The sequence below is a fragment of the Salmo salar genome, chromosome ssa15 (assembly GCF_905237065.1).
Source record: "Salmo salar chromosome ssa15, Ssal_v3.1, whole genome shotgun sequence".
NCBI classification, from domain to species: domain Eukaryota; kingdom Metazoa; phylum Chordata; class Actinopteri; order Salmoniformes; family Salmonidae; genus Salmo; species Salmo salar.
In genome coordinates, this window is record NC_059456.1 from 16,953,955 (window position 1) to 16,979,195 (window position 25,241).

A 25,241-nucleotide genomic window follows, 5' to 3' on the forward strand; every position below is an offset into this window, starting at 1 on the left:
AACAGACAGTCACACACACAAACAGACAGTCACACACACAAACAGACAGTCACACACACACAAACAGACAGTCACACACACACAAACAGACAGTCACACAGACACAAACAGACAGTCACACAGACACAAACAGACAGTCACACAGACACAAACAGACTGTCACACAGACACAAACAGACTGTCACACAGACACAAACAGACTGTCACACAGACACAAACAGACTCACACACACAGTCACACACACAGTTTGCAGTATACACACCGGTCAGTTTCTCCCTCTCCTCTCGACGCTCCCGGGCCAGTCTCTGTCGCTCGTCGATCTTGAGGACCAACGGCTCTGTAACGTAAACACAACGTTTAGAGAACGCAACTAACACACACTCCAGATCTAAGTTTCCAACCGCGCACGCGCACACACACACACACACACACACACAGAAAGAGAGATACAGACACAGAGAGAGAGGTAGACAGATAAGGAAAGAAGGCCATAGGTGATAAAAGGAGGATAGAAAAGGAGAGAGTGAAAGGTCACCTGGTTTGTTAGCAGCATTGTTGCTGGGAGTCGGTGAAAGAGTTACGGTTGGGGTGGAGGACTGGGTCTGACCAGACCATCTCCTCTCCTCTGCTTTGGTCTGAGAGTCAGAGACTGAGGAGAGACACAAACACAGCGGTCAGTGTTGTGTTGATCAGCTGACTGTCTAGTAGAGTGCTCCATCAATTCAACCAGTGTCATGACTCTCCTGTGAGGATCCAAAGGATCAGGTTACAGTGGATCAGCACTACAGGGCTCGCTCTCTCCCCAGAGAGGGGTTTTAATGAATGATGAAATATGGAAAATGTTTGTCCATTTTGTGATGTCATTAAAAGTTGCATGAAGACGTTATAAGGAAAACATTGTAACTTAAGAGTTTTCATACCGTGTATATCACATTAACATACTTCACGTTGTCCTCAGAAGACCCCTCTCCCAGAAAGAGTACAAGTAAACAGACAACTAAGAGAAAGGACATAGTGACATCTTGGGGACAATCAGAGATTTACACCGAGGAACAGGCCCTTTCTCATCAAGAGGAACTCTGCCCACGAAGGCTTCAACACGTAAACACACCGATTACTTCATACCAAAAAGAGCGGCAGTTCGGACCAAAGTATTAGGGTTATTGTGAGCGTAGTTCCCAAATGTATGTATGTATGTATGTATGTATGCATGCATGTATGCATGTATGTATGCATGTATGAATGCATGTATGAATGGACTCTCTCCCTCTCTCCCGCCCCTCTGCAAGTGTCATATTGTGTTAATACGACGACAACAAGTCCCCAGAGGACTAAGTATCTAATCAATAACCTATATATGTATCCCCATGTTATCTTATCATTTAGCTTGTTAGTAAATAAAGAATCCAATCAATGTGTAGTACTGAATATTCAGGAGGGTTCTTGCGGATCCAACGATCATGTGACGTTCAGAATGAGACTGATGAGGTAATAATGATATGTGACTTATTGATGATGTAAAAGATCTACGTATCTTTAGAGTTTTATTCGGGAGACGGCAACTCGTTATACAACTCTTCCCGTGGTGCCCCAAATTCCTAATGAGTTAATTGTTACATGATTAATAAAAATAAAAAAATAATAATAATAAAGAAAATAAAAATAAATAAATCGGGTAATAATTTAACATAGGTCATGACATTAACGTCACGACAACACAAAGAGCTGCCAATCAATCTTCCCTGTGACCTGCCCTGTCTGGAACTGCGAGGAGTAACAACCTAAATTACCGTTCAAAAGTTTGGAGTCACTTAGAAATGTCCTTGTTTTTGAAAGAAAAGCACATTTTTGGTCCATTAAAAGAACATCATATTGATCAGAAATACAGTGTAGACGTTCTTAATGTTGTAAATGACTATTGTAGCTGGAAACGGCATATTTTTTTATGGAATATCTACATAGGCGTACAGAGGCCCATTATCAGCAACCATCACTCCTGTGTTCCAATGGCACGTTGTGTTAGCTAATCCAAGTTTATCATTTTAAAAGGCTAATTGATCATTAGAAAACCCTTCTGCAATTGTGTTAGCACTGCTGAAAACTGTTGTTCTGATTAAAGAAGCAATAAAACTGTCCTTCTTTAGAATAGTTGAGTATCTGGAGCATCAGCATTTGTGGGTTTGATTACAGGTTAAAAATGGCCAGAAACAAAGATCTTTCTTCTAAAACTCATCTATTCTTGTTCTGAGAAATGAAGGCTATTCCATGTGAGAAATTGCCAAGAAACTGAAGATCTCGTACAACGCTGTGTACTACTCCCTTCATAGAACAGTGCAAACTGGCTCTAACCAGAATAGAAAGAGGAGTGGGAGGCCCCGGTGCACAACTGAGCAAGAGGACAAGTACATTCGAGTGTCTAGTTTGAGAAACAGACGCCTCACAAGTCCTCAACTGGCAGCTTCATTAAATATTACCCACAAAACAGCAGTCTCAACGTCAACAGTGAAGAGGCGACTCCAGGATACTGGCCTTCTAGGGAGAGTTCCTCTGTCCAGTGTGTGTTGTTTTGCCCATCTTAATCTTTGATTTTTATTGGCAAGTCTGAGATATGGCTTTTTCTTTCCAACTCTGCCTAGAAGTCCAACATCCCGGAGTTGCCTCTTTACTGTTGATTTTAAGACTGGTGTTTTGGGGGTACTATTTAATGAAGCTGCCAATTAAGAATGTGTTCTTGGGGACCTTCAACACTGCAGACATTTTTTGGTAACTTCACCCAGATCTGTGCCTCGACACAATCCTGTCTCGGAGCTCTACGGATAATTCCTTTGACCTCATGGCTTGGTTTTTGTTCTAACATGCACTGTCAACTGTGGGACCTTATATAGACAGGTGTGTGCCTTTCCAAATCATGTCCAATCAATTGTATTTACCACAGGTGGACTCCAATCAAGTTGTAGAAACATCTCAAGGATGATCAATGGAAACAGGATGCACCTGAGCTCAATTTAGAGTCTCATAGCAAAGGGTCTGAATACTTATGTAAATAAGGTCTGTTTTTTATTTTTTTATAAATTTGCAAAAATGTCTAAACCTGTTTTCACTTTGTATTTATGGGGTATTGTGTGTAGATTGATGAGGAAAAATAATCAATTTTAGATGACGGCTGTAATTTAACAATGTGGGAAAAGGTATGGGTTCTGAATACTTTCCCAATGCACTGTCTTAATGTGTTTGGACCCCAGGAAGAGTAGCTGCTGCCTTTGCAGGAACTAAATGGGGATCCATAAGGAATACAAAAAGCTTGTGGGAATTTGTGTAATTTAAATAAAACCAGAGAGAGAGAGGCAAACTTTAAGCTACTTGGTGAATTAGCGAGGCGAGACATCAGATATGGTTCTGCCTTGCCTGCTCTTTCTCTTGACTAATGATGTCTTCAGTCGTCGGTCTGTTGTGTGTGTGTGTGTGTGTGTGTGTGTGTGTGTGTGTGTGTGTGTGTGTGTGTGTGTGTGTGTGTGTGTGTGTGTGTGTGTGTGTGCAGTTGTCGGTCTGTTGTGAGTAGAATAGCCTAGCCTATTCATGGCACCAATGTCACTGTGAAACAGAGATATCGTCGGGTCAGTCTTGGTAGCCTACTCTTTGTTGCTGAGTGGGCGGAAGTGTTTTTGTCTCGTAGGCTAAATATGGAAAGACAGCAGGCTACCGGTCGCCTGTATCGATCACCCTTTTCAGACATAATGGAAAGTGGCGCCTTGAAAGAGCATCAGCTTTTTTTAAATGCCGACACGAAACCTTCTCTGGAGATACGAAAAGGACATTTTACATGAATGTAAAGGAATGACGCTTCTGACGCGGGATTAACGTCCATCACTAGGCAACCAGAACTGTCAAATAATATCAAGCTGCCTGCGTGCAGACCAAGCGCTCGTAAAAAAAAGTACTTTAAAAAGTTAAATACTGTGACTTACCAAAACATTTAGTAGAAATCAAACATCTGGCTGCGATACCACAAAACACAGCAGCTCAATCAATCAATCACCATTTATTGTTGTCAGGGAAAAATATATATAATTTTACACTGGAGCAGAAACGGTCTGAAAAAGGTACAGATTCTTTATTATTCCCTAAAACGTTAACAATTGACAATATCACTACATTAGTGTAGCTGTGTTCTGTCTGTAAAGGGTTGTGGTAGATATCACTACATTACTGTAGCTGTGTTCTGTCTGTAAAGGGTTGTGGTAAATATCACTACATTACTGTAGCTGTGTTCTGTCTGTAAAGGGTTGTGGTAGATATCACTACATTACTGTAGCTGTGTTCTGTCTGTAAAGGGTTGTGGTAAATATCACTACATTACTGTAGCTGTGTTCTGTCTGTAAAGGGTTGTGGTAGATATCACTACATTACTGTAGCTGTGTTCTGTAAAGGGTTGTGGTAGATATCACTTCAAGTAGGAACATGTTGGTTAATCACTGAGTCCTACAGACTCACCCTGCTGCTGACCTTGACCCCAGCGTTAGTAGTACAGAGCCTGTAGACACATTGGACGAAAGCTTTCAGCCTGGAATAAGTACAAGCTCAGCATCATCTGACGTTGAAACAAGCCAGGACAGCCAAAAGGTATTTATAAAAAGCACAAGACCTTCTTGAGAAAAAGAAAAACAACAAAACACTAAACTGTCTACAACACAAATGCTCCTCAAACTTTTCAGACCCTTTGCAGTTCTTTTGGCACGGGGGGAGAGTGCTTGACTACACAACGGTCCGCCTGTAGGTGTTTACCCACAACGGTCCGCCTGTAGGTGTTTACCCACAACGGTCCGCCTGTAGGTGTTTACCCACAACGGTCCGCCTGTAGGTGTTTACCCACAACGGTCCGCCTGTAGGTGTTTACCCACAACGGTCCGCCTGTAGGTGTTTACCCACAACGGTCCGCCTGTAGGTGTTTACCCACAACGGTCCGCCTGTAGGTGTTTACCCACAACGGTCCGCCTGTAGGTGTAGGTGTATCCACAACGGTACACCTGTAGGTGTAGGTGTATCCACAACAGTACACCTGTAGGTGTAGGTGTATCCACAACAGTACACCTGTAGGTGTAGGTGTATCCACAACAGTACACCTGTAGGTGTAGGTGTATCCACAACAGTACACCTGTAGGTGTAGGTGTATCCACAACAGTACACCTGTAGGTGTAGGTGTATCCACATCTTTTCCAACAGTCCATCTCCATTATTGACTGAGTGGAACAAAACACATTCCAGTCTACCGTACCCTTTTTGGTTTTACAGACAAATATTGTATCTTGTATGGTTACACACACACACACACACACACGGTTCGAAAGTGCGACCAAGTTTTTTTGCAAATGTGACAAAATATTTTGCTGTACGACCAAGCGTTTTATTTTTGGGACGACTGTGTGACTAAGCAAACAAACTCCCAGATAATAATATGCTGTAATGATAAGGCTTCGATGTATAGTTGTTTCAGACAAAAGCAAGTGTAGATTTAATAGTGTCAAAGGGGTTGCTTCTAGCCCAAAACAGGTCAAAAGATGCATAGTAACCGTATAACATTTTCATATTCCTGCAGCGGATCACCTGGACTTCCTTTTACATTCATAAACCCACGGGGCATTCACACTTAAAACTACTCACGCATCATTGACCATTTGTTTACACTTTGTTCAGTGACCCTGGTAAAACTGACTATCCTACCGATCCTCGATTTCCGCGATGTCCTTTACAGTGGGGCAAAAAAGTATTTAGTCAGCCACCAATTGTGCAAGTTCTCCCACTTAAAAAGATGAGAGAGGCCTGTAATTTTCATCATAGGTACACTTCAACTATGACAGACAAAATGAGAAAAAGAAAATCCAGAAAATCACATTGTAGGATTTTTAATGAATTTATTTGCAAATTATGGTGGAAAATAAGTATTTGGTGAATAACAAAAGTTTCTCAATACTTTGTTATATACCCTTTGTTGGCAATGACACAGGTCAAATGTTTTCTGTAAGTCTTCACAAGGTTTTCACACACTGTTGCTGGTATTTTGGCCCATTCCTCCATGCAGATCTCCTCTAGAGCATTGATGTTTTGGGGCTGTCGCTGGGCAACACGGACTTTCAACTCCCTCCAAAGATTTTCTATGGGGTTGAGATCTGGAGACTGGCTAGGCCACTCCAGGACCTTGAAATGCTTCTTACGAAGCCACTCCTTCGTTGCCCGGGCAGTGTGTTTGGGATCATTGTCATGCTGAAAGACCCAGCCACGTTTCATCTTCAATGCCCTTGCTGATGGAAGGAGGTTTTCACTCAAAATCTCATGATACATGGCCCCATTCATTATTTCCTTTACACGGATCAGTCGTCCTGGTCCCTTTGCAGAAAAACAGCCCCAAAGCATGATGTTTCCACCCCCATGCTTCACAGTAGGTATGGTGTTCTTTGGATGCAACTCAGCATTCTTTGTCCTCCAAACACAACGAGTTGAGTTTTTACCAAAAAGTTATATTTTGGTTTCATCTGACCATATGACATTCTCCCAATCCTCTTCTGGATCATCCAAATGCTCTCTAGCAAACTTCAGACGGGCCTGGACATGTACTGGCTTAAGCAGGGGGACACGTCTGGCACTGCAGGATTTGAGTCCCTGGCGGCGTAGTGTGTTACTGATGGTAGGCTTTGTTACTTTGGTCCCAGCTCTCTGCAGGTCATTCACTAGGTCCCCCCGTGTGGTTTTGGGATTTTTGCTCACCGTTCTTGTGATCATTTTGACCCCACGGGGTGAGATCTTGCGTGGGGTCCCAGATCGAGGGAGATTATCAGTGGTCTTGTATGTCTTCCATTTCCTAATAATTGCTCCCACAGTTGATTTCTTCAAACCAAGCTGCTTACCTATTGCAGATTCAGTCTTCCCAGCCTGGTGCAGGTCTACAATTTTGTTTCTGGTGTCCTTTGACAGCTCTTTCGTCTTGGCCATAGTGGAGTTTGGAGTGTGACTGTTTGAGGTTGTGGACAGGTGTCTTTTATACTGATAACACGTTCAAACAGGTGCCATTAATACAGGTAATGAGTGGAGGACAGAGGAGCCTCTTAAAGAAGAAGTTACAGGTCTGTGAGAGCCAGAAATCTTGCTTGTTTGTAGGTGACCAAATACTTATTTTCCACCACAATTTGCAAATAAATTCATTAAAAATACTACAATGTGATTTTCTGGATTTTTTTCCCTCATTTTGTCTGTCATAGTTGACGTGTACCTATGATGAAAATTACAGGCCTCATCTTTTTCAGTGGGAGAACTTGCACAATTGGTGGCTGACTAAATACTTTTTTGCCCCACTGTATAAAATAGCCTCCAACACTCTATTCAGCAAATTGGATGCAGTCTATCATAGTGCTATCCGTTTTGTCACCAAAGACTCATTCCACCCACCACTGCGACCTGTATGCTCTCGTTTGCTGGCCCTCGCTTCATACTCATCGCCAAACCCACTGGCTCCAGGTCATCTACAAGTCTCTGCTAGGTAAAGCCCCGCCTTATCTCAGCTCACTGGTCACGATAACACCCACCCGTAGCACGCGCTCCAGCAGGTATATCTCACTGGTCACCCCCAAAGCCAACACCTCCTTTGGCTGCCTTTCCTTCCAGTTCTCTGCTGCCAATGACTGGAACGAACTGCAAAAATCACTGAAGCTGGAGACTCATATCTCCCTCACTAGCTTTAAGCATCAGCTGTCGGAGCAGCTTACCGATCACTGTACCTGTACACAGCCCATCTGTAAATAGCCCATCCAATCTACCTACGTCATCACCACATTGTTACTTATCTTCTTGCTCTTTTGCACCCCAGTATCTCTACTTGCACATCATCATCTGCACATCTACCACTCCAGTATTAATTCTAAATCGTAATTATTTTCACCTCTATGGCCTATTTATTACCTACCTCCCTAATCTACATTTGTACACACATTTTTCTAATTGTCTTTTCTATTGCGTTATTGACTGTGTGTTTGTTTATGTGTAACTCTGTTGTTTGTTTCCCACTGCTTTGCTTCATCTTGGCCAGGTCGCAGTTGTAATGAGAACTTGTTATCAACTAGCCTACCTGGTTAAATAAAGGTGAAATAAATAAAATCAAATAAAAATGTTACCTCATTGGCTGGTCACATCACAGAGTTTCTAAACCAGACATAGTGTACTGTCTTTGATCATAGAAATTAACGGACAGATCTCATCATTACCAACCTGACGTTTTTAAAGAGACAGTGTGTTTTTAAATGTAATGCATCTCAATAGGAAAATAAATTAAATAGCGCTTTTACTCAATGTAGAAACCTACTGTTCCACAAATGACTAATTTCCATGACAGGTACTCATATCAACATCTATATTTTATAATAAACTAGTGTCTTAAACAGTGTTAAGTATTAGTTTCTAGGACTAAACATGTGCTTCATAGGCTGTATCTCAATCAATAAAAATAAATATTTGTTTTTTTCTGGGGCTCCTAAATTGAATGTACTGCTGCTAACCTTTTAATGTTGGGAGCACTGATGCTACCAATTACATTTTTATTTTGAGCCCCTGGTTACACATCCTCATCATCAGGAGACTTTCCAGTACAAACAAATCTTCTGCAAGAGGTCAAAGCAAAAACCCCACCACTTCAGGAAGAGGCTTATCTGTGCTTCTACACCTGCATTGCTTGCTGTTTGGGGGGGTTTTAGGCTGGGTTTCTGTACAGCACTTTGAGACATCAGCTGATGTAAGAAGGGCTTTATAAATACATTTGATTTGATCCACTGGGCTGTGGAGCACAGAAAGGAGCAGGACGGTCAGCTAATATACAGTAGAAGACAAAATATATTACTACATGTTGCTAAGTTTACTTTCCCTGGTAGTTCACTCTAAAATGGATGTAAAAACGTAGGCCGAAGCAGATGAAGAAATGGTTTTAAGGCTACAACATGGAAACAGGTGCAGAAAAGATGCCGCTGCAGAGACGGATAGCTGCCGTCTTGCGGGTTCCTGACCAATTCTGAAACTTCTTTTGTACATAATATTTGTGCCATAATATCCTATGAACAAAAAAAATTGCTTCAGGAGATCAGTACAGTGAGTCGACAGCCGTGTCTGTACTGCTCATCGTAAGACCAGGAGCGTCATAATCCCGCGACGATCTCTGGCGAGACATCAAACAGGTCAACAATACAAGGCCAGACGGATTTTCAGGACTTGTAATCAGAGCATGACCTGACCAGCTGGTAACTGTCTTCACTAACATGTTCAACCTCTCCCTGACCCAGTCTGTACTACAGTCTATAATACCAGCATGTTTCAAGCAGACCACCATAGTCCCTGTTGCCCAAGAACACTAAGGTAACCTGCCTAAATGACTACAGACTCGTAGCACTCACGTCTGTAGCCATGAAGTGCTTTGAAAGGCTGGTTATGGCTCACATCAACACCATTGTCCCAGAAATCCTAGACCCACTCCAATTTGCATACCGCCCCAACATATCCACAGATGATACAATCTCTATTGCACTCCACACTGCCCTTTCCCTCCTGGACTAAAGGAACACCTGCGTGAGAATGCTGTTCATTGGCTACAGCTCAGCATTCAACACCATAGTGCCCACGAAGCTCTAGGACTGAACAGCTCACTCTGCAACTAGATCCTGGACTTCCTGACAGGCCGCCCCCAGGTGGTGAGGGTAGGCAACAACACACACGCCACCCTGACCCTCAACACGGGGGCCCCTCAGGGGTGCGTGCTTCGTCCCCTCCTGTACTCCCTGTTCGCCTGTGTGGCAGTGCACAACTCCAACACCATCATTAAGTTTGCTAACGACCCAAGGATAATTTGTCGGTCTCATTGTCGGTGATTAGGGCATAGGAAGATGGTCAGTGACCTGGCAGTGCGTACCTCTCCCTCAACATAGGCAAGACAAAGTAGGTGATTGTGGACTACAAGAAAAAGCACCATAACACAGTAGACCTCATATAACAGTAGACCTCATATATACCACCATAACACATGAGACCTCATATAACAATAGACCTCATATACACCACCATAACACAGGAGACCTCATATATACCACAGTAGACCTCATATATACCACCATAACAGAGGAGACCTCATATATACCACCATAACACAGGAGACCTCATATATACCACCATAACACAGGAGACCTCATATATACCACCATAACACAGGAGACCTCTGTCGTGTCTTTGGGGTACCATTAAACTGAAGACATGTTTATCAATTAACTCCCTGTAATTATTATCACGCGATTAAACTATCATCACAAAGAATTGGTAGAGTAACGTGCCCTAGTGGGCTAAAACAGGCATGGCTGGTGTTTTGTTAACAATGGGTCATAAACTGTTCAGCTGAGGAAGTACACAGAGTTCATTAATATTAACAATTGAACACTCATTCGGGAACAATTGCAATCAATATATATTTACGCTCAGTGTGTCGTCGGGATCCTTGTTGGAGCCTCTCTCTCTCTCTCTCTCTCTCTCTCTCTCTCGTCATAGAATGGATGTTTCGTTGGTCTTCGCGTTCAATGATATAATTTACTTAGCTGCAGACTAATAATTAATATCAAAGACTTGTTCTTACTCTGTCGGTATCAATAGTCTAAAAGTTAACCACGTGGTATAGTTCACTTTCAGTAGAGTACTTGGATGGTCAAACCTATTGGCCAACTCGCAATGGAGTGGAGGCCGGGTCTGAAGAAAGTAGATCAGGCTATGGTTATATAGTGAACATGTCACATGACACCTGGTCCTGTCTGTGTCCCTGGGGGCGTGCCGATGACTGAGTTAAATAGCTGTAAAATAGTCATATGTTTGAGAAATTGAAGTAATAGCATTTCAAAGGTTTTGAAAATCGCGCCACAGGATTCAACTGGCTGTTACGTAGGTGGGACGAATTCGTCCCGCCTAGCCCAGAGAGGTTAAGCTTGGTACAGAAATATAATTCTATCATATTAACATCAGTACATAGCATCTCAATGTATTACAAATAGCTTTATCCTTATTAATACATTCTATACAACCATGTGGATTCAAGTGTCAAGGCTGAGGCTATTATATAAACCATTTTATGGTAATATGGCTATATTGTCTCTTCTGAGTATCACAAAATTGTACCAAGCGGACCAGTTTGTAGCTGGATTCTTCACCAATCTTCCATACCTTCTCCAGAACACAAATGTCATTTGGTTCCCCAATTCTGTGAGTTGGAAGAATTTCCTGTGTCTCTCTATGGGACCCCTCTGTGTCTCAACTGGGCCATGTGGTTGTAAGATTCTCCTCTGGAATTTTACAACCCTTTCACACAGGGCCTGGGTGGGGGGAGGTAGGTTGGGGGATGGTGCAAGGGGGAGGGGGTCAACTGTCCTCCCTGTACTCAAAGAGGCCAACGTCATGACACCTTATATAACAATAGACCTCATATATACCACAGGAGACCTCATATATACCACCACAACACAGGAGACCTCATATATACCACCACAACACAGGAGACCTCATAAATACCACCACAACACAGGAGACCTCATATATACCACCACAACACAGGAGACCTCATATATACCACCACAACACAGGAGACCTCATATAGCACCATAACACACTGGAGCAACGAACCACCCTTGCTGTCTCTGCCTGGCCGGTTCCCCTCTCTCCACTGGGATTCTCTGCCTCTAACCCTGTCACTGGCTTACTGGTGTTCTTCCATGCCATCCCTAGGAGGGGTGCATCACTTGAGTGGGTTGAGTCACTGACGTGATCTTCCTGTCTGGGTTTGCACCCCCCTCTGGTTCGTGCCATGGCGGAGATCTTTGTGGGCTATACTAGCCCTTGTCTCAGGATGGTATGTTGGTGGTTGAAGATATCCCTCTAGTGGTGTGGGGGTTGTGCTTTGGCAAAGTGGGTGGGGTTATATCCTGCCTGTTTGGCCCTGTCCGGGGGTTTCATCGGATGGGGCCACAGTGTCTCCTGACCCCTCCTGTCTCAGCCTCCAGTATTGTTGCTGCAATAGTTTGTGTCGGGGGGCTAGGGTCAGTCTGTTATATCTGGTCTAATGCTCCTGTCTTATCCGGTGCCCTGTGTGAATTTAAGTATGCTCGCTCTAATTCTCTCTCTCTCTCAGAGGACCTGAGCCCTAGGACCATGCCTCAGGACTACCTGGCCTGATGACTCCTTGCTGTCCCCAGTCCACCTGGCCGTGCTGCTGCTCCAGTTTCAACTGTTCTGCCTGCTTCTATGGAATCCTGACCTGTTCAGACGTGCTACCTGTCCCAGACCTGTTGTCCCAGACCTGCTGGAACCCTGACCTATTTACCGGACGTGCTACCTGTCCCAGACCTGCTGTTTCCAACTCTCTAGAGACAGCAGGAGCAGTAGAGATACTCTGAATGATCAGCTATGAAAAGCCAACTGACATTTACTCCTGAGGTGCTGACCTGTTGCACCCTCGACATCCACTGTGATTATTATTATTTGACCATGCTGGTCATTTATGAACGTTTGAACATCTTGGCCATGTTCTGTTATAATCTCCACCCGGCACAGCCAGAAGAGGACTGGCCACCCCTCAGAGCCTGGTTCCTCTAGGTTTCTTCCTAGGTTTTAGCCTTTCTAGGGAGTTTTTCCTAGCTACCGTGCTTCTACACCTGCATTGCTTGCTGTTTGGGGTTTTAGGCTGGGTTTCTGTACAGCACTTTGAAATATCAGCTGATGTAAAAAGGGCTTTATAAAAACATTTGATTGATTGATTGCCCTGGGACTCCCCCCTGCTGCCCTGGTGTCAGCCCATTCTCGCCTTGTCAGCCGACTCGTGCACACACCTAGTCACATACACGGCTGATACAGGTGAGCAGTCACTCCCCAAGAACAAACAGGAACCACACACACCAGCCACGCGACGTTCTACTGCAATACTACATAGTCACCTCTACTACCACCACTAAACTAAACACAGTCCCAGAGTCATCATCACTAGCCTGTTGATCGGGCGAAGTTGTGACAGACTGACTGAATTAACGGGACTCTGGTGACTGATGGAATATCTACACCCCCCTCTCCACAGTAGCCCTTTCTCTGCCCCAGATACAGCCTGGCAGAGACACCCCCTGGTGTCATCTCCTCAGCATTATACCACAGACCCCCCCCTGGTGTCATCTCTCCAGCATTACACCACAGACACCCCCTGGTGTCATCTCTCCAGCATTACACCACAGACACCGCCCCGGTGTCGTCTCTCCAGCATTACACCACAGACCCCCCCTGGTGTCGTCTCTCCAGCATTACACCACAGACCCCCCTGGTGTCGTCTCTCCAGCATTACACCACAGACCCCCCTGGTGTCGTCTCTCCAGCATTACACCACAGACCCCCCGGTGTCGTCTCTCCAGCATTACACCACAGACCCCCCGGTGTCGTCTCTCCAGCATTACACCACAGACCCCCCCGGTGCCGTCTCTCCAGCATTACCCAATGGTCTGGTACTTCTCCAGTCATTTAAAATGCTGCCTGTCAAATGTCAGAAACCCTGACACACCAGTCTTCTATTTTCCTGTTGGTACCCCCAGTTACCCCCCTGCCCTCCTCTCCATCCTGTACCCCCAGTGACCCCTGAACCCCCCCTGCATCCTGTTCCCCCTAGTGACCCCTGAACCCCCCCTGCCCTCCTCTCCATCCTGTACCCCCCAGTGACCCCTAAACCCCCTGCTCTCCTCTCCATCCTGTACCCCCCAGTTATCCCTAAACCCCCCTGCCCTCCTCTCCATCCTGTATCCCCCAGTGACCCCTGAACCCCCCCTGCTCTCCTCTCCATCCTGTACCCCCCAGTGACCCCTGAACCCCCCCCTCTCCATCCCCCCCCCAACATACCTCTTTTCCTCCTCTGTGCTCCTATTCCTTTTTGTCCTTCCTCTTCCTCATTGATGGTGAAGAGGGCAGGGATGACAGACCGACTGCCCCCCTTCCTCAGCTTTTCCTTGCGCACTGGTCCCCTTACACAGCCCCCTGGCATCCCTCTGTCCCGGCACCCAGTCTGACCAACCCTGGGGGGCAGGGCAGGAAAACCACACCCCTCTGCTAGCTGCTCGAGGTGGGGGGTGTTGTGTAGATAAAGTCCCCACCACCACCACAACTCAAGTCCTGCCAGGCTAAAGGCTAACAGACAATGCTAGCTAGCTGCAGGCTAACCTTTGGCTGTCGGAGGCACATCTCAGCTCTTCTCCTCCGAGTGTGTCAGGTGGTTAGAGGGAGGGTAGAGAGAGAGAGAGTAGAAAGAGAGGGAGAGCAAAGAAACTCCCTGTGCCATGTCTACCCAGAGAGAAAGAGGCAGTCTGCGACAGCAGTGGCAGGCGATATATGAGAGAGAGAGAGAGAGAGAGGCAGTCTGCGACAGCAGTGGCAGGCGATATGAGAGAGAGGGAGGGAGAAACAAAGGAAGAGAGTACACTTGGATGGTATACCGGGGTATTTGGAAAATGCCACTGGATGGTTATTCAATAACGTTAAAACTATTTCTTTGAAGTTTTTAAATAAATGTGAATATTTGTAGCTACTTTTTAAGTAAATATCTGTCAACTTGTGCAATGCTTTATATAAAACGCAGATCGTGTTCTTCATGTCACCGGTCACATTTTTTCATTATGAATCTTACCAGTAGTCCCCAGTCACATGGTGTACACAATGACAAGAGATCGCAGCCTTGTTACTCACTGTAGTGCAGCACACGCTAGCCCATCTAGTATGGACTTGACAACTAAATGTTTGCTAAGTTAACTGTCTAAAATGTGCTAAATACTCTGTTGTTTTGAATACATACATACATACATATACACGAATTAGCATTCCTGAAACCTTATTTTATTGAAATAGAGAATACATTACATAGTATGAAGAAACAATACAACATGCCGCAGCTTCATACAACTTGTCAAACACAGAGAACTGATACTTTATACTGGCCATTGGAGCGGGCTTGGCGTGGGGTCCGTGGGTGGCATTTCACCAATCATTGTTAAGAGGTGTTTGTGCAAATCGGATGTTGGGTACTATATTTATTGAAAATTATTATATGAATCCTAAAAATTTAAAATGGCCAATTTGGGTGCAATCAAATAGCTTAATTTCTCAGAGTTCAAATAGTCGATCAACAAAAGAATGTTTCAGGAATGCCAATTTTACTCATCTCTAACTACAGGAATCATTCCTGTACCATCTTTGTTTTACTTAACCCTTATTTCACCAGATCAGTTGACTGACAACACATTCCCATTTACAACAAGGACCTGGGGAATTTTTACAGAGGAGAGATGAATGAGCCAATTGGAAGCTGGGGATGATTAGGTGACCGTGATGGTATGAGGGACAGATTGTGAATTTAGCCAGGACACCAGGGTTAACACCCCTACTCTTATGATAAGTACCATGGGATCTTTAATGACCTCAGAGTCAGGACACCTGTTTAACATCCCATCCGAAAGACGGCACCCTACACAGGGCAATGTCCCCAATCACTGCCCTGGGGCATTGGGATATTTTTTTTTTTTTACCAGAGGAAAGAGTGTCTCCTACTGGCCCTCCAACACCACTACCAGCAGCATCTGGTCCCCCATCCAGGGACTGACCAGGACCAACCCTGCTGTTAAATCAGGAATAGCTAGGCATCATTAGAGTGGAGAGTAGAGCGGAGCGGGGTAGAGTAGAGCAGAGCGGGGTAGAGCAGAGCAGAGCAGCCTAGGCCAGGATAGAGCAGAGCAGCCTAGGCCAGGATAGAGCAGAGCAGCCTAGGCCAGGATAGAGCAGAGCAGCCTAGGCCAGGATAGAGCAGAGCAGCCTAGGCCAGGATAGAGCAGAGCAGCCTAGGCCAGGATAGAGCAGAGCAGAGCAGGCCAGAATAGAGCAGAGCAGAGCAGAGCAGGCCAGAATAGAGCAGAGCAGAGCAGAGCAGGCCGGGATAGAGCAGAGCAGAGCAGGCCGGGATAGAGCAGAGCAGAGCAGGCCGGGATAGAGCAGAGCAGAGCAGGCCGGGATAGAGCAGAGCAGAGCAGGCCGGGATAGAGCAGAGCAGAGCAGGCCGGGATAGAGCAGAGCAGAGCAGGCCGGGATAGAGCAGAGCAGAGCAGGCCGGGATAGAGCAGAGCAGAGCAGGCCGGGATAGAGCAGAGCAGAGCAGGCCGGGATAGAGCAGAGCAGAGCAGGCCGGGATAGAGCAGAGCAGGCCGGGATAGAGCAGAGCAGGCTAGGATAGAGCAGAGCAGGCTGGGATAGAGCAGAGCAGAGCAGGCTAGAATAGAGCAGAGCAGAGCAGGCCAGAATAGGGCAGAGCAGAGCAGAGCAGGCTGGGATAGGCAAGCAGAGCAGAGCAGGCTAGGATAGAGCAGAGCAGAGCAGGCTGGGATAGAGCAGAGCAGAGCAGGCCGGGATAGGGCAGAGCAGAGCAGGCTAGGATAGAGCAGAGCAGAGCAGGCCGGGATAGAGCAGAGCATAGCAGGCCGGGATAGAGCAGAGCATAGCAGGCTAGGATAGAGCAGAGCATAGCAGGCTGGGATAGAGCAGAGCAGAGCAGGCCGGGATAGAGCAGAGCAGGCCAGGATAGAGCAGAGGATAGAGCAGAGCAGAGCAGGCTGGGATAGAGCAGAGCAGGCTGGGATAGAGCAGAGCAGAGCAGAGCAGAGCAGGCTAGGGCAGAGCAGAGCAGGCTAGGGCAGAGCAGAGCAGGCTAGGATAGGGCAGAGCAGAGCAGGCTAGGATAGGGCAGAGCAGAGCAGGCTAGGATAGAGCAGAGCAGAGCAGGCTAGGATAGGGCAGAGCAGAGCAGGCTAGGATAGAGCAGAGCAGAGCAGGCTAGGATAGAGCAGAGCAGGCTAGGATAGAGCAGAGCAGGCTAGAGCAGAGCAGGATAGAGCAGAGCAGAGTAGAGCAGGATAGAGCAGAGCAGAGCAGGATAGAGCAGAGCAGAGCAGGATAGAGCAGAGCAGAGCAGGATAGAGCAGGATAGAGCAGAGCAGGATAGAGCAGGATAGAGCAGAGCAGGATAGAGCAGGATAGAGCAGAGCAGAGTAGAGCAGGATAGAGCAGAGCAGAGTAGAGCAGGATAGAGCAGAGCAGGATAGAGCAGAGCAGGATAGAGCAGAGCAGAGCAGGATAGAGCAGAGCAGAGCAGAGCAGGATAGAGCAGAGCAGAGCAGGCTAGGCAGAGCAGAGCAGAGCAGGCTAGGATAGAGCAGAGCAGAGCAGGCTAGGATAGAGCAGAGCAGAGCAGGCTAGGATAGAGCAGAGCAGAGCAGAGCAGGATAGAGCAGAGCAGGCTGTTTTGTAGAGGAGTTTTAACCCTGCTTCTAAGCCTGCCCTGTGCACACCACTGTTACTGTGTCTCTCCCATTCAACTCTCACCTCACCCACAGGCCCCACACACACAGTTCAATCTGATCTTTGTCCCCATGCAGTAATAATGTAACCCTGTACTGACACGTTAACCCTGCTCACACACCAAGCCCATTCAGACAACAGACCTTAACCTTCTATTCAGGAAGTGATCTTCTGGCCAAGGGATCTTTGTTAAGAGCCCCACTGCTCCTTCTGAACGTTAACGCGATACGGTTTTGGAAACATTATGGAACATATCTTTCATATAAGTGAGAAATAATTTTCATAACAACAACAACAACAGTGGCACACCACCTCATTAAACACATGATTTACTTAAAAAATGGCACATCTCAACAGGTGCTCCAGGTAAAACAGGTGGTGGTGGAGGGGGAATAGACTAGACAAGCTGGGATCTTTTTATGTCAGTAAAATGAATGACAGAAATGGCACTGGAAAACCTTTATGTGAAAATATTGCTATAATAACCATCCTATGAAGTAAACTCAGAGTCACGTGATGACTTGGTCCTCCCTCTATGACTCAGGAAAGCAGGCAGTTTATTAAGATACAGATTAAATAAATTAATGATGAACTTCACAGGGCGGTGAAAGTGCAAACTGATAAATATCGAGGGTTTTATACTGGTGACATGATCATCGATGCTTGGCTGCCGTTTGACAAATAAAAATAATCTCACTCTTTGGTCCATAATAATCTCACTCTTTGGTTCATAATAATCTGATCTATACCCACACTGTATCTGCCAGCTGTTGGCTAGAGAGCACATACCAGAGTATTGTGACAAAAGTATGTTTCCATCGCATTTTCAACTGATGGTTAACTATTATTTTTAATTCGGTACATGGGAATTTAACCACAAAAGATATCTTTATGGTCACTACGTCATCACGCATAGTCCTTTATCCGCAACAACAGGAAACATCTCTAGTGGGAAAATGCTCCTTTTGTTTTAAGGCAGATTTTAGAATAGTTGCGTGAAACCTCGATACCGATATTAAATAAATTCGATATGTTTTGAAAACTGCTTCGCAAGCGATGATTATTGAGGTCTCTAAACGTTAAAAACAGGGCGTCTGGATTGTAGTTCACATGTCCCCACCGGTAAGCGCTGCTTATAGGGGAAAGGGGGACACCTAGTCAGTTGTACAACAATGCATTCAACTAAAAATGTGTCTTCCACATTTAACCCCACCCCTCTGAATCAGAGAGGCTGCCATAAATCGACATCCACGTCTTCAGTGCCCGGGGAACAGTGGGTTAACCTTGCCTTGCTCTGGGGAAGAACAACAAATTTTTACCTCGTCACCTTTCAAGTTACTGGCCCAACGCTCTAACCACTAGGATACCTATAGCTGAGAACCCTTGGGATAATTCAGAAGGCCTTCTTAACGCCAACGCACACCATGCTCACACACAGAAAAATATTGGGTGATTTAAAATTCAACAGTAAACATGTTGTATCATCATTTGTAGGGGATGACAACAACAACAAAAACCCATTGGGCCAATTGGGATATTTGTTAGTCACACAGGATTTCAGTTATTGTGTGTGTGACCACAGATGATCCATTATATTGACCAGATACTCGATTGGCCACTAACAATGAAAATACATGTCTTCAAAACTGGAAGGCAGTTATAGCCTGGGTACCGGGGCTCTTTAGCTAATCCACTCTCTGTTCTCCATGCCATCTGCCAAAGACAAAACACCACCTGCTAGAGGACATTTTGGGCCCAGTTATCCCTCTCTCTTCACCTCTTCCTCTCTGTTCATTACTATAGCTCCCGTCTTGGACCAATCGGTGTTATCTCTACGGTAACACGTCCGTATCTAACGCCCCGTAAACATTGTGACGGTATTTCATTACACCGTATGTCATCTTCACTGTTTCTCGTCAGAGATCTGATTTATTTTGTGAGATTGCAAAATATGACCTTTTCATTCAAGACAGGATGAATTGTTTCAGGTGATAATAAGACATGTTTTGTTTATACCAAGTCAAGTTAGCTTAAAGCTAGGCTAGGTTGAAGGTGCCCCTGTAGCTAGCCTAAAGCTAGGCTAGGTTGAAGGTGCCACTGTAGCTAGCCTAAAGCTAGGCTAGGTTGAAGGTGCCACTGTAGCTAGCTTAAAGCTAGGCTAGGTTGAAGGTGCCACTGTAGCTAGCTTAAAGCTAGGCTAGGTTGAAGGTGCCACTGTAGCTAGCCTAAAGCTAGGCTAGGTTGAAGGTGCCACTGTAGCTAGCCTAAAGCTAGGCTAGGTTGAAGGTGCCACTGTAGCTAGCTTAAAGCTAGGCTAGGTTGAAGGTGCCACTGTAGCTAGCTTAAAGCTAGGCTAGGTTGAAGGTGCCACTGTAGCTAGCCTAAAGCTAGGCTAGGTTGAAGTTACCACTGTAGCTAGCCTAAAGCTAGGCTAGGTTGAAGTTACCACTGTAGCTAGCCTAAAGCTAGGCTAGGTTGAAATTACCACTGTAGCTAGCCTAAAGCTAGGCTAGGTTGAAAGTGCCACTGTAGCTAGCTTAAACCTAGGCTAGGTTGAAGAATCCACTGTAGCTAGCCTAAAGCTAGGCTAGGTTGAAGTTACCACTGTAGCTAGCCTAAAGCTAGGCTAGGTTGAAGGTGCCACTGTAGCTAGCCTAAAGCTAGGCTAGGTTGAAGAATCCACTGTAGCTAGCCTAAAGCTAGGCTAGGTTGAAGTTACCACTGTAGCTAGCCTAAAGCTAGGCTAGGTTGAAGGTGCCACTGTAGCTAGTTTAAACCTAGGCTAGGTTGAAGAATCCACTGTAGCTAGCTACCTACACCTAATAATTATAATCAAAAACAAACTTAATTTTTTGGTAAAATCCTTTTCCTTTTCTTTGATGGACTCTGGCTGGACTGAACGTACGGAGACAGATAGCTGCCGAAAGGTTGAAGGTACGTATCGTTAGGATCGTGAGAAAATCCATACGTAAATGGTTAGGATCGTAAGAAAAGCCATGCGTTAAACATGAAACGTAAATGTGAAATGTAATATGTGAACATACAAACATGTTACAATTACGCTTGGACATTTTAGGCTTGTTGCAATTCCGACGTACAATAATACCGTTCAGAGTTTTGGCAGTTTCATCTCACCAACAAAAAAAATAAAAACATACACCGAATGGCCTGTGAGGAATGCTAACACGAACAAGCATAAACACAGTATAAAAAAACAGAAGTCAGGGAAACCGGAAAGAGGTATCCTGCACATTCTTAAGTTAAACATCTCCATTCTCTAATACTCCTCAGTTGAGTTTACTTCACATTTAGGTAACTAATGTAATGGATTTGTTTGCCAGCCAAAGTCTACATAGCACTAGCTGTATTATGTCTACAACAGTGAAGTTTCAGTCTGTTAGGTGTCTCTCTACAGCATGGGCATATCTCTGGGTGACGTGGACAACCCCATGCATGCACCTTATCAAAAAAATATGACTCATTCAATATTGTGCCATCCCATTCTCTGGGCTCTGTCTGCAATCATAACCTGTAGTATCCACCAGGAATAATGACTCATAACCAGTAGTATCCACCAGGAATAATGACTCATAACCAGTAGTATCCACCAGGAATAATGACTCATAACCAGTAGTATCCACCAGGAATAATGACTCATAACCAGTAGTATCCACCAGGAATAATGACTCATAACCAGTAGTATCCACCAGGAATAATGACTCATAACCAGTAGTATCCACCAGGAATAATCACTCATAACCAGTAGTATCCACCAGGAATAATCACTCATAACCAGTAGTATCCACCAGGAATAATCACTCATAACCAGTCATTTCAGGAAACTAGGCGTATGTCACTACCGCACAGGAGAGCCATTTGAACGCCAACTTTTTTGGGAAGGCAGAAATGTCTTCTGGAACATGTGAACTTTCATGTGCCTTAATAACAAACTTGTATGTCATCGGGGGTAAATACGAATAAAATGTTAAATTAAGAGCCTAGTTGGTTTAGCCACAGAAAGTCAGTAACCTTCCCTCTAGCTATGATTGGATGAGATAATGACATGCCGAGAGAGGAGTTCGGTTTGGTCTGCCATGTAGCACGCTTCTGTCTATATGAGCTGGTCAGTATGTTTAGGTATTCCTGTCTAATGCAGTTTTTTTTAAATGTATTGCTTAGTAGAACTGTATAAGTGTTGCTCTCCCCTTTCTGGAGGACTGACTTTTGAAATCAGTGGAATTAGAGTATGATAGTTAAAGAGATGGAGAAAACACCTGTCTCCGGATTACATCTTCAATCTAAGGGCAACCATGGCATCCGTGACAGAGGGAGAAGCGTCCATCCATGCATGTACAGGTCATAGTAAGATAGGCTAGCTAGCTACATTCAGAAATTACACGTTTCTAAATTTGTCAGAAAGTCGTTTCCATTTTAAGTTAGAGTACTGTTAAAATATACAAGCTAGCTAGCTACGTCTTAACAAAAGACTCCATGATCGCTCTACACCCGTTGAATATGGCCGGTGTCAGTAAACATTGGCAAAAAAGCGTTATAAAATTGTTGCCAGCAGCACAGTTACAGTCACCAACACTCTAGATAACATGAAAACAGCCTAACCAGCTCTGCTAGGGAGAGTAAAATGGTCAGAGTGAGGTGTTCGTGTGTGTCTGGAAGTAGCTAGCAAGCTAGCCAACGTTAGCTTGGGTGCTTGACTGCTGTTAGGACAGAACGCTCAGATCAACCATTAAAGAGATGGGGGGGGCTAAAGCTTAAGAGGGTGTGAACAATGCTGAATGGGTGTAGACAAAGAAGAGCTCTCCAGTAGGTACCAAAACATTCATGGGCCATTTTCTCAAAAGTGAATTTACAAGATTATCAACTTTCAAAGCAGAATTACTTTCCCATTGTTCCTCAACTGTAGTGCATGATATACCATGTTGTAGCTCTGAGTCTCTACTTTTATCCAATGTAAAAAACACCATTTCAAATGTTGCTACATAAGAGCAAATCGAGCCGGTAGGTGACATACGGACTTTTAAATGAACAAGGCTAAGTCTGGCATATACTTATTCCCACACTTTACAATAAAAGCCCCCCTCAACCTCAGAAGATGCCCTTCTGGAGGCCTGCAGCCATACAGTCATTATACCCTAACGTAGGACTGATTATATGCCTACAAGCCAAATAAAGTGCAGAGCGTGCACGACGCATGCAACTCATCATTCATCCTTCATTCAGTTCAGTCAGTCACTATGTCATCCTTCATTCAGTTCAGTCAGTCACTATGTCATCCTTCATTCAGTTCAGTCAGTCACTATGTCATCCTTCATTCAGTTCAGTCAGTCACTATGTCATCCTTCATTCAGTTCAGTCAGTCACTATGTCATCCTTCATTCAGTTCAGTCAGTCACTGTGTCATCCTTCATTCAGTTCAGTCAGTCACTGTGTCATCCTTCATTCAGTTCAGTCAGTCACCGTGTCATCCTTCATTCAGTCACTATGTAACCCTTCATTCAGTTCAGTCAGTAACTATGTCATCCTTCATTCAGTTCAGTCAGTCACTATGTCATCCATTCAGTTCAGTCAGTCACTATGTCATCCATTCAGTTCAGTCAGTCACTATGTCATCCATTCAGTCATTTGTCTGAGTTGCCATAGGAACTAAATCAAAGAGAATAGAGAACATTTGTTTATTCAAATCTATTAGTTTATTCAAAACGATCTAAATTCTCCAAAGTTCTTTAGCCCATTACTTTAATAATTCCATGTTTAATTTAAGCCTATCCAAATAATACTTGGGTATTGGTGTCGTGCGGAATCATTTTAGAACGCTATGTGTGTTTTATAACTGTTTTTATTATAGGCCTCCCCTTTAAAAGAGAGACCATAGTTCACAGGCCTCTAAATACATTTTAAACAAAAAAAAGTTTTAGAAGCACATGCAGTGGCTGATAGGAAAAACAGATCTGGCACTAAGAATAGGCTGTAGATAGTCTTGACCATTTGGGACACCTTGGCTATTTCGACCAGGACAGGTCATAGCCAAGACTTAATCAATATTTGGTTTTGTCTCATTTATTGACATGTATATAGCATCTGTGTGATGGGGTTGTGCAACACAAATGGCTATAACAAGCCTCCATACAGAGTGGAATTCACAAACACAACAGTCATAATGCCTAATATAACACGGAACCCAAACCGGCTGCGTGCGTGCGCCATCGTGCATACATTTATTTTGTCCCCCCACACCAAACGCGATCATGACACGCAGGTTAAAATATCAAAACAAACTCTGAACCAATTACATTAATTTGGGGACTGGTCAAAAAGCATGAAACCTTTTAAGGCAATTTAGCTAGTTAGCTTGAACTTGCTAGCTAATTTGTCCTATTTAGCTAGCTTGCTGTTGCTAGCTAATTTGTCTTGGGATATTAACATTGGTTTGTTATTTTACCTGAAATGCACAAGGTCCTCTACTCCGACAATTAATCCACAGATAAAACGGCCAACCGAATCATTTCTAGTCATCTCTCCTCCTATTCTTTTTCTTCTCTTGGCTTTATATTGTGATTGGCAACTTTCATAAATTAGGTGCATTACCGCCACTGACCTCGTTCATCTTTCATCCACCCACGTGGGTATAACCAATGAAGAGATGGCACGTGGGTACCTGCTTCTATAAACCAATGAGGAGAAGGGAGAGGCAGGACTTGCAGCGCGATCTGCGTCACAAATAGAACTGACTTCTATTTTAGCCCTTGGCAACGCAGACGCTTGTTGGCGCGTGCGAGCAATGTGGGTGCAATAATTGAATAATATAAATTTCTACATTTATTTTGCGAGCGGTGTAGTCAGCCTGTTAAGCCTACAGTCTGTGTTCCCAAATACTGGAGAAAAAGTGTGATTCATTAGGTTACATCACCACAGTAGCCCCACACGGCTATAAAAATGTATTACGCAACTAGATGGCCAGTAAACAACACACAACAGCATGGCATATTTAGATAGTGGAATAGGCCTTGGCCTAAATCATATTTACTTTATATTTCACAGCTCCAGGCAGTTATTCTAGACAAGGCTCTTCTTTGTCTTTATAGTATCATTCTCACACAAGTCATTTGCTGATGGCCCCAAGCCTATACTACGCCATCTACTGGTATAACGTCATTATCAAATGCCGTTCTAAAACAAGCTCTACACTTTTATTTTGGAAATGAAACCAGAAGCTGAAAAAGCAACTAATGTCTGGGCTGGAGTTGAGTGATTGATTAGTTAGCTACGTTTGCTTCATGTCCTTTGCAGATGCCACATTCTTGACAAAAGTTTGTACGTATAGAGAAGATCTGTAACTACTGAGTAAAGGGAGACAAAGTAAGAAAGTGTAAATGTTAATTCATAGTCGTAACACAGGGTTTCGACGTTTACAGATCTAATTTAAAATGGTTACGTTTCATGTATGGCTTTTCTTACAATCCTAACAATTTACGTATGGATTTCCTTACGATTCTAACAATATATACATTCAACTTTTTGGCAGCTTTTTGGCTCCATATGAACGCGACCCAAAGTTTGGAAAATGTCAAAGTACGTAGCATCCCGTCTCACAACGGAGCATTCAACCGCAAGGGGGCGCTGTGATTCCACGCCGTTGTGGGCGTAATAAATGACATCCGGCGCAACACAAAGTGCTTATGGGTAACATAAGGCTTCAACATAAACGAGACGGACGGAGACGATCCACAGACGCAGAGACCGATTCGAGATTGATTAGGACTGGGGAGGTATAGGTTAGTAGGTCTAGGCCCCATAGAAC

The 25,241-nt window shown here is 44.5% G+C and overlaps 1 protein-coding gene across 8 annotated transcripts in view; it reads right to left on the reverse strand.

Annotated features, from left to right (window-relative positions):
- LOC106592749 (ensconsin) overlaps positions 1-25,241 on the reverse strand; it is a 44,941-nt gene that overhangs the window by 16,082 nt on the left and 3,618 nt on the right. For 2 of the 8 annotated variants that reach the window (XM_045695499.1, XM_045695497.1), the window contains exons 1-3: positions 13,931-14,280; positions 537-650; positions 264-338 (exon numbers count right to left, since the gene is read on the reverse strand). In XM_045695499.1, coding sequence (XP_045551455.1) covers positions 264-338; positions 537-650; positions 13,931-14,072 — 331 coding nt within the window. In that variant the 5' untranslated portion in view covers positions 14,073-14,280. Of the gene's footprint in view, positions 1-263; positions 339-536; positions 651-13,930; positions 14,363-25,241 lie in introns of those variants that run through there. The other 6 variants (XM_045695498.1, XM_045695494.1, XM_045695495.1 and 3 more) reach the window with 6 other exon arrangements.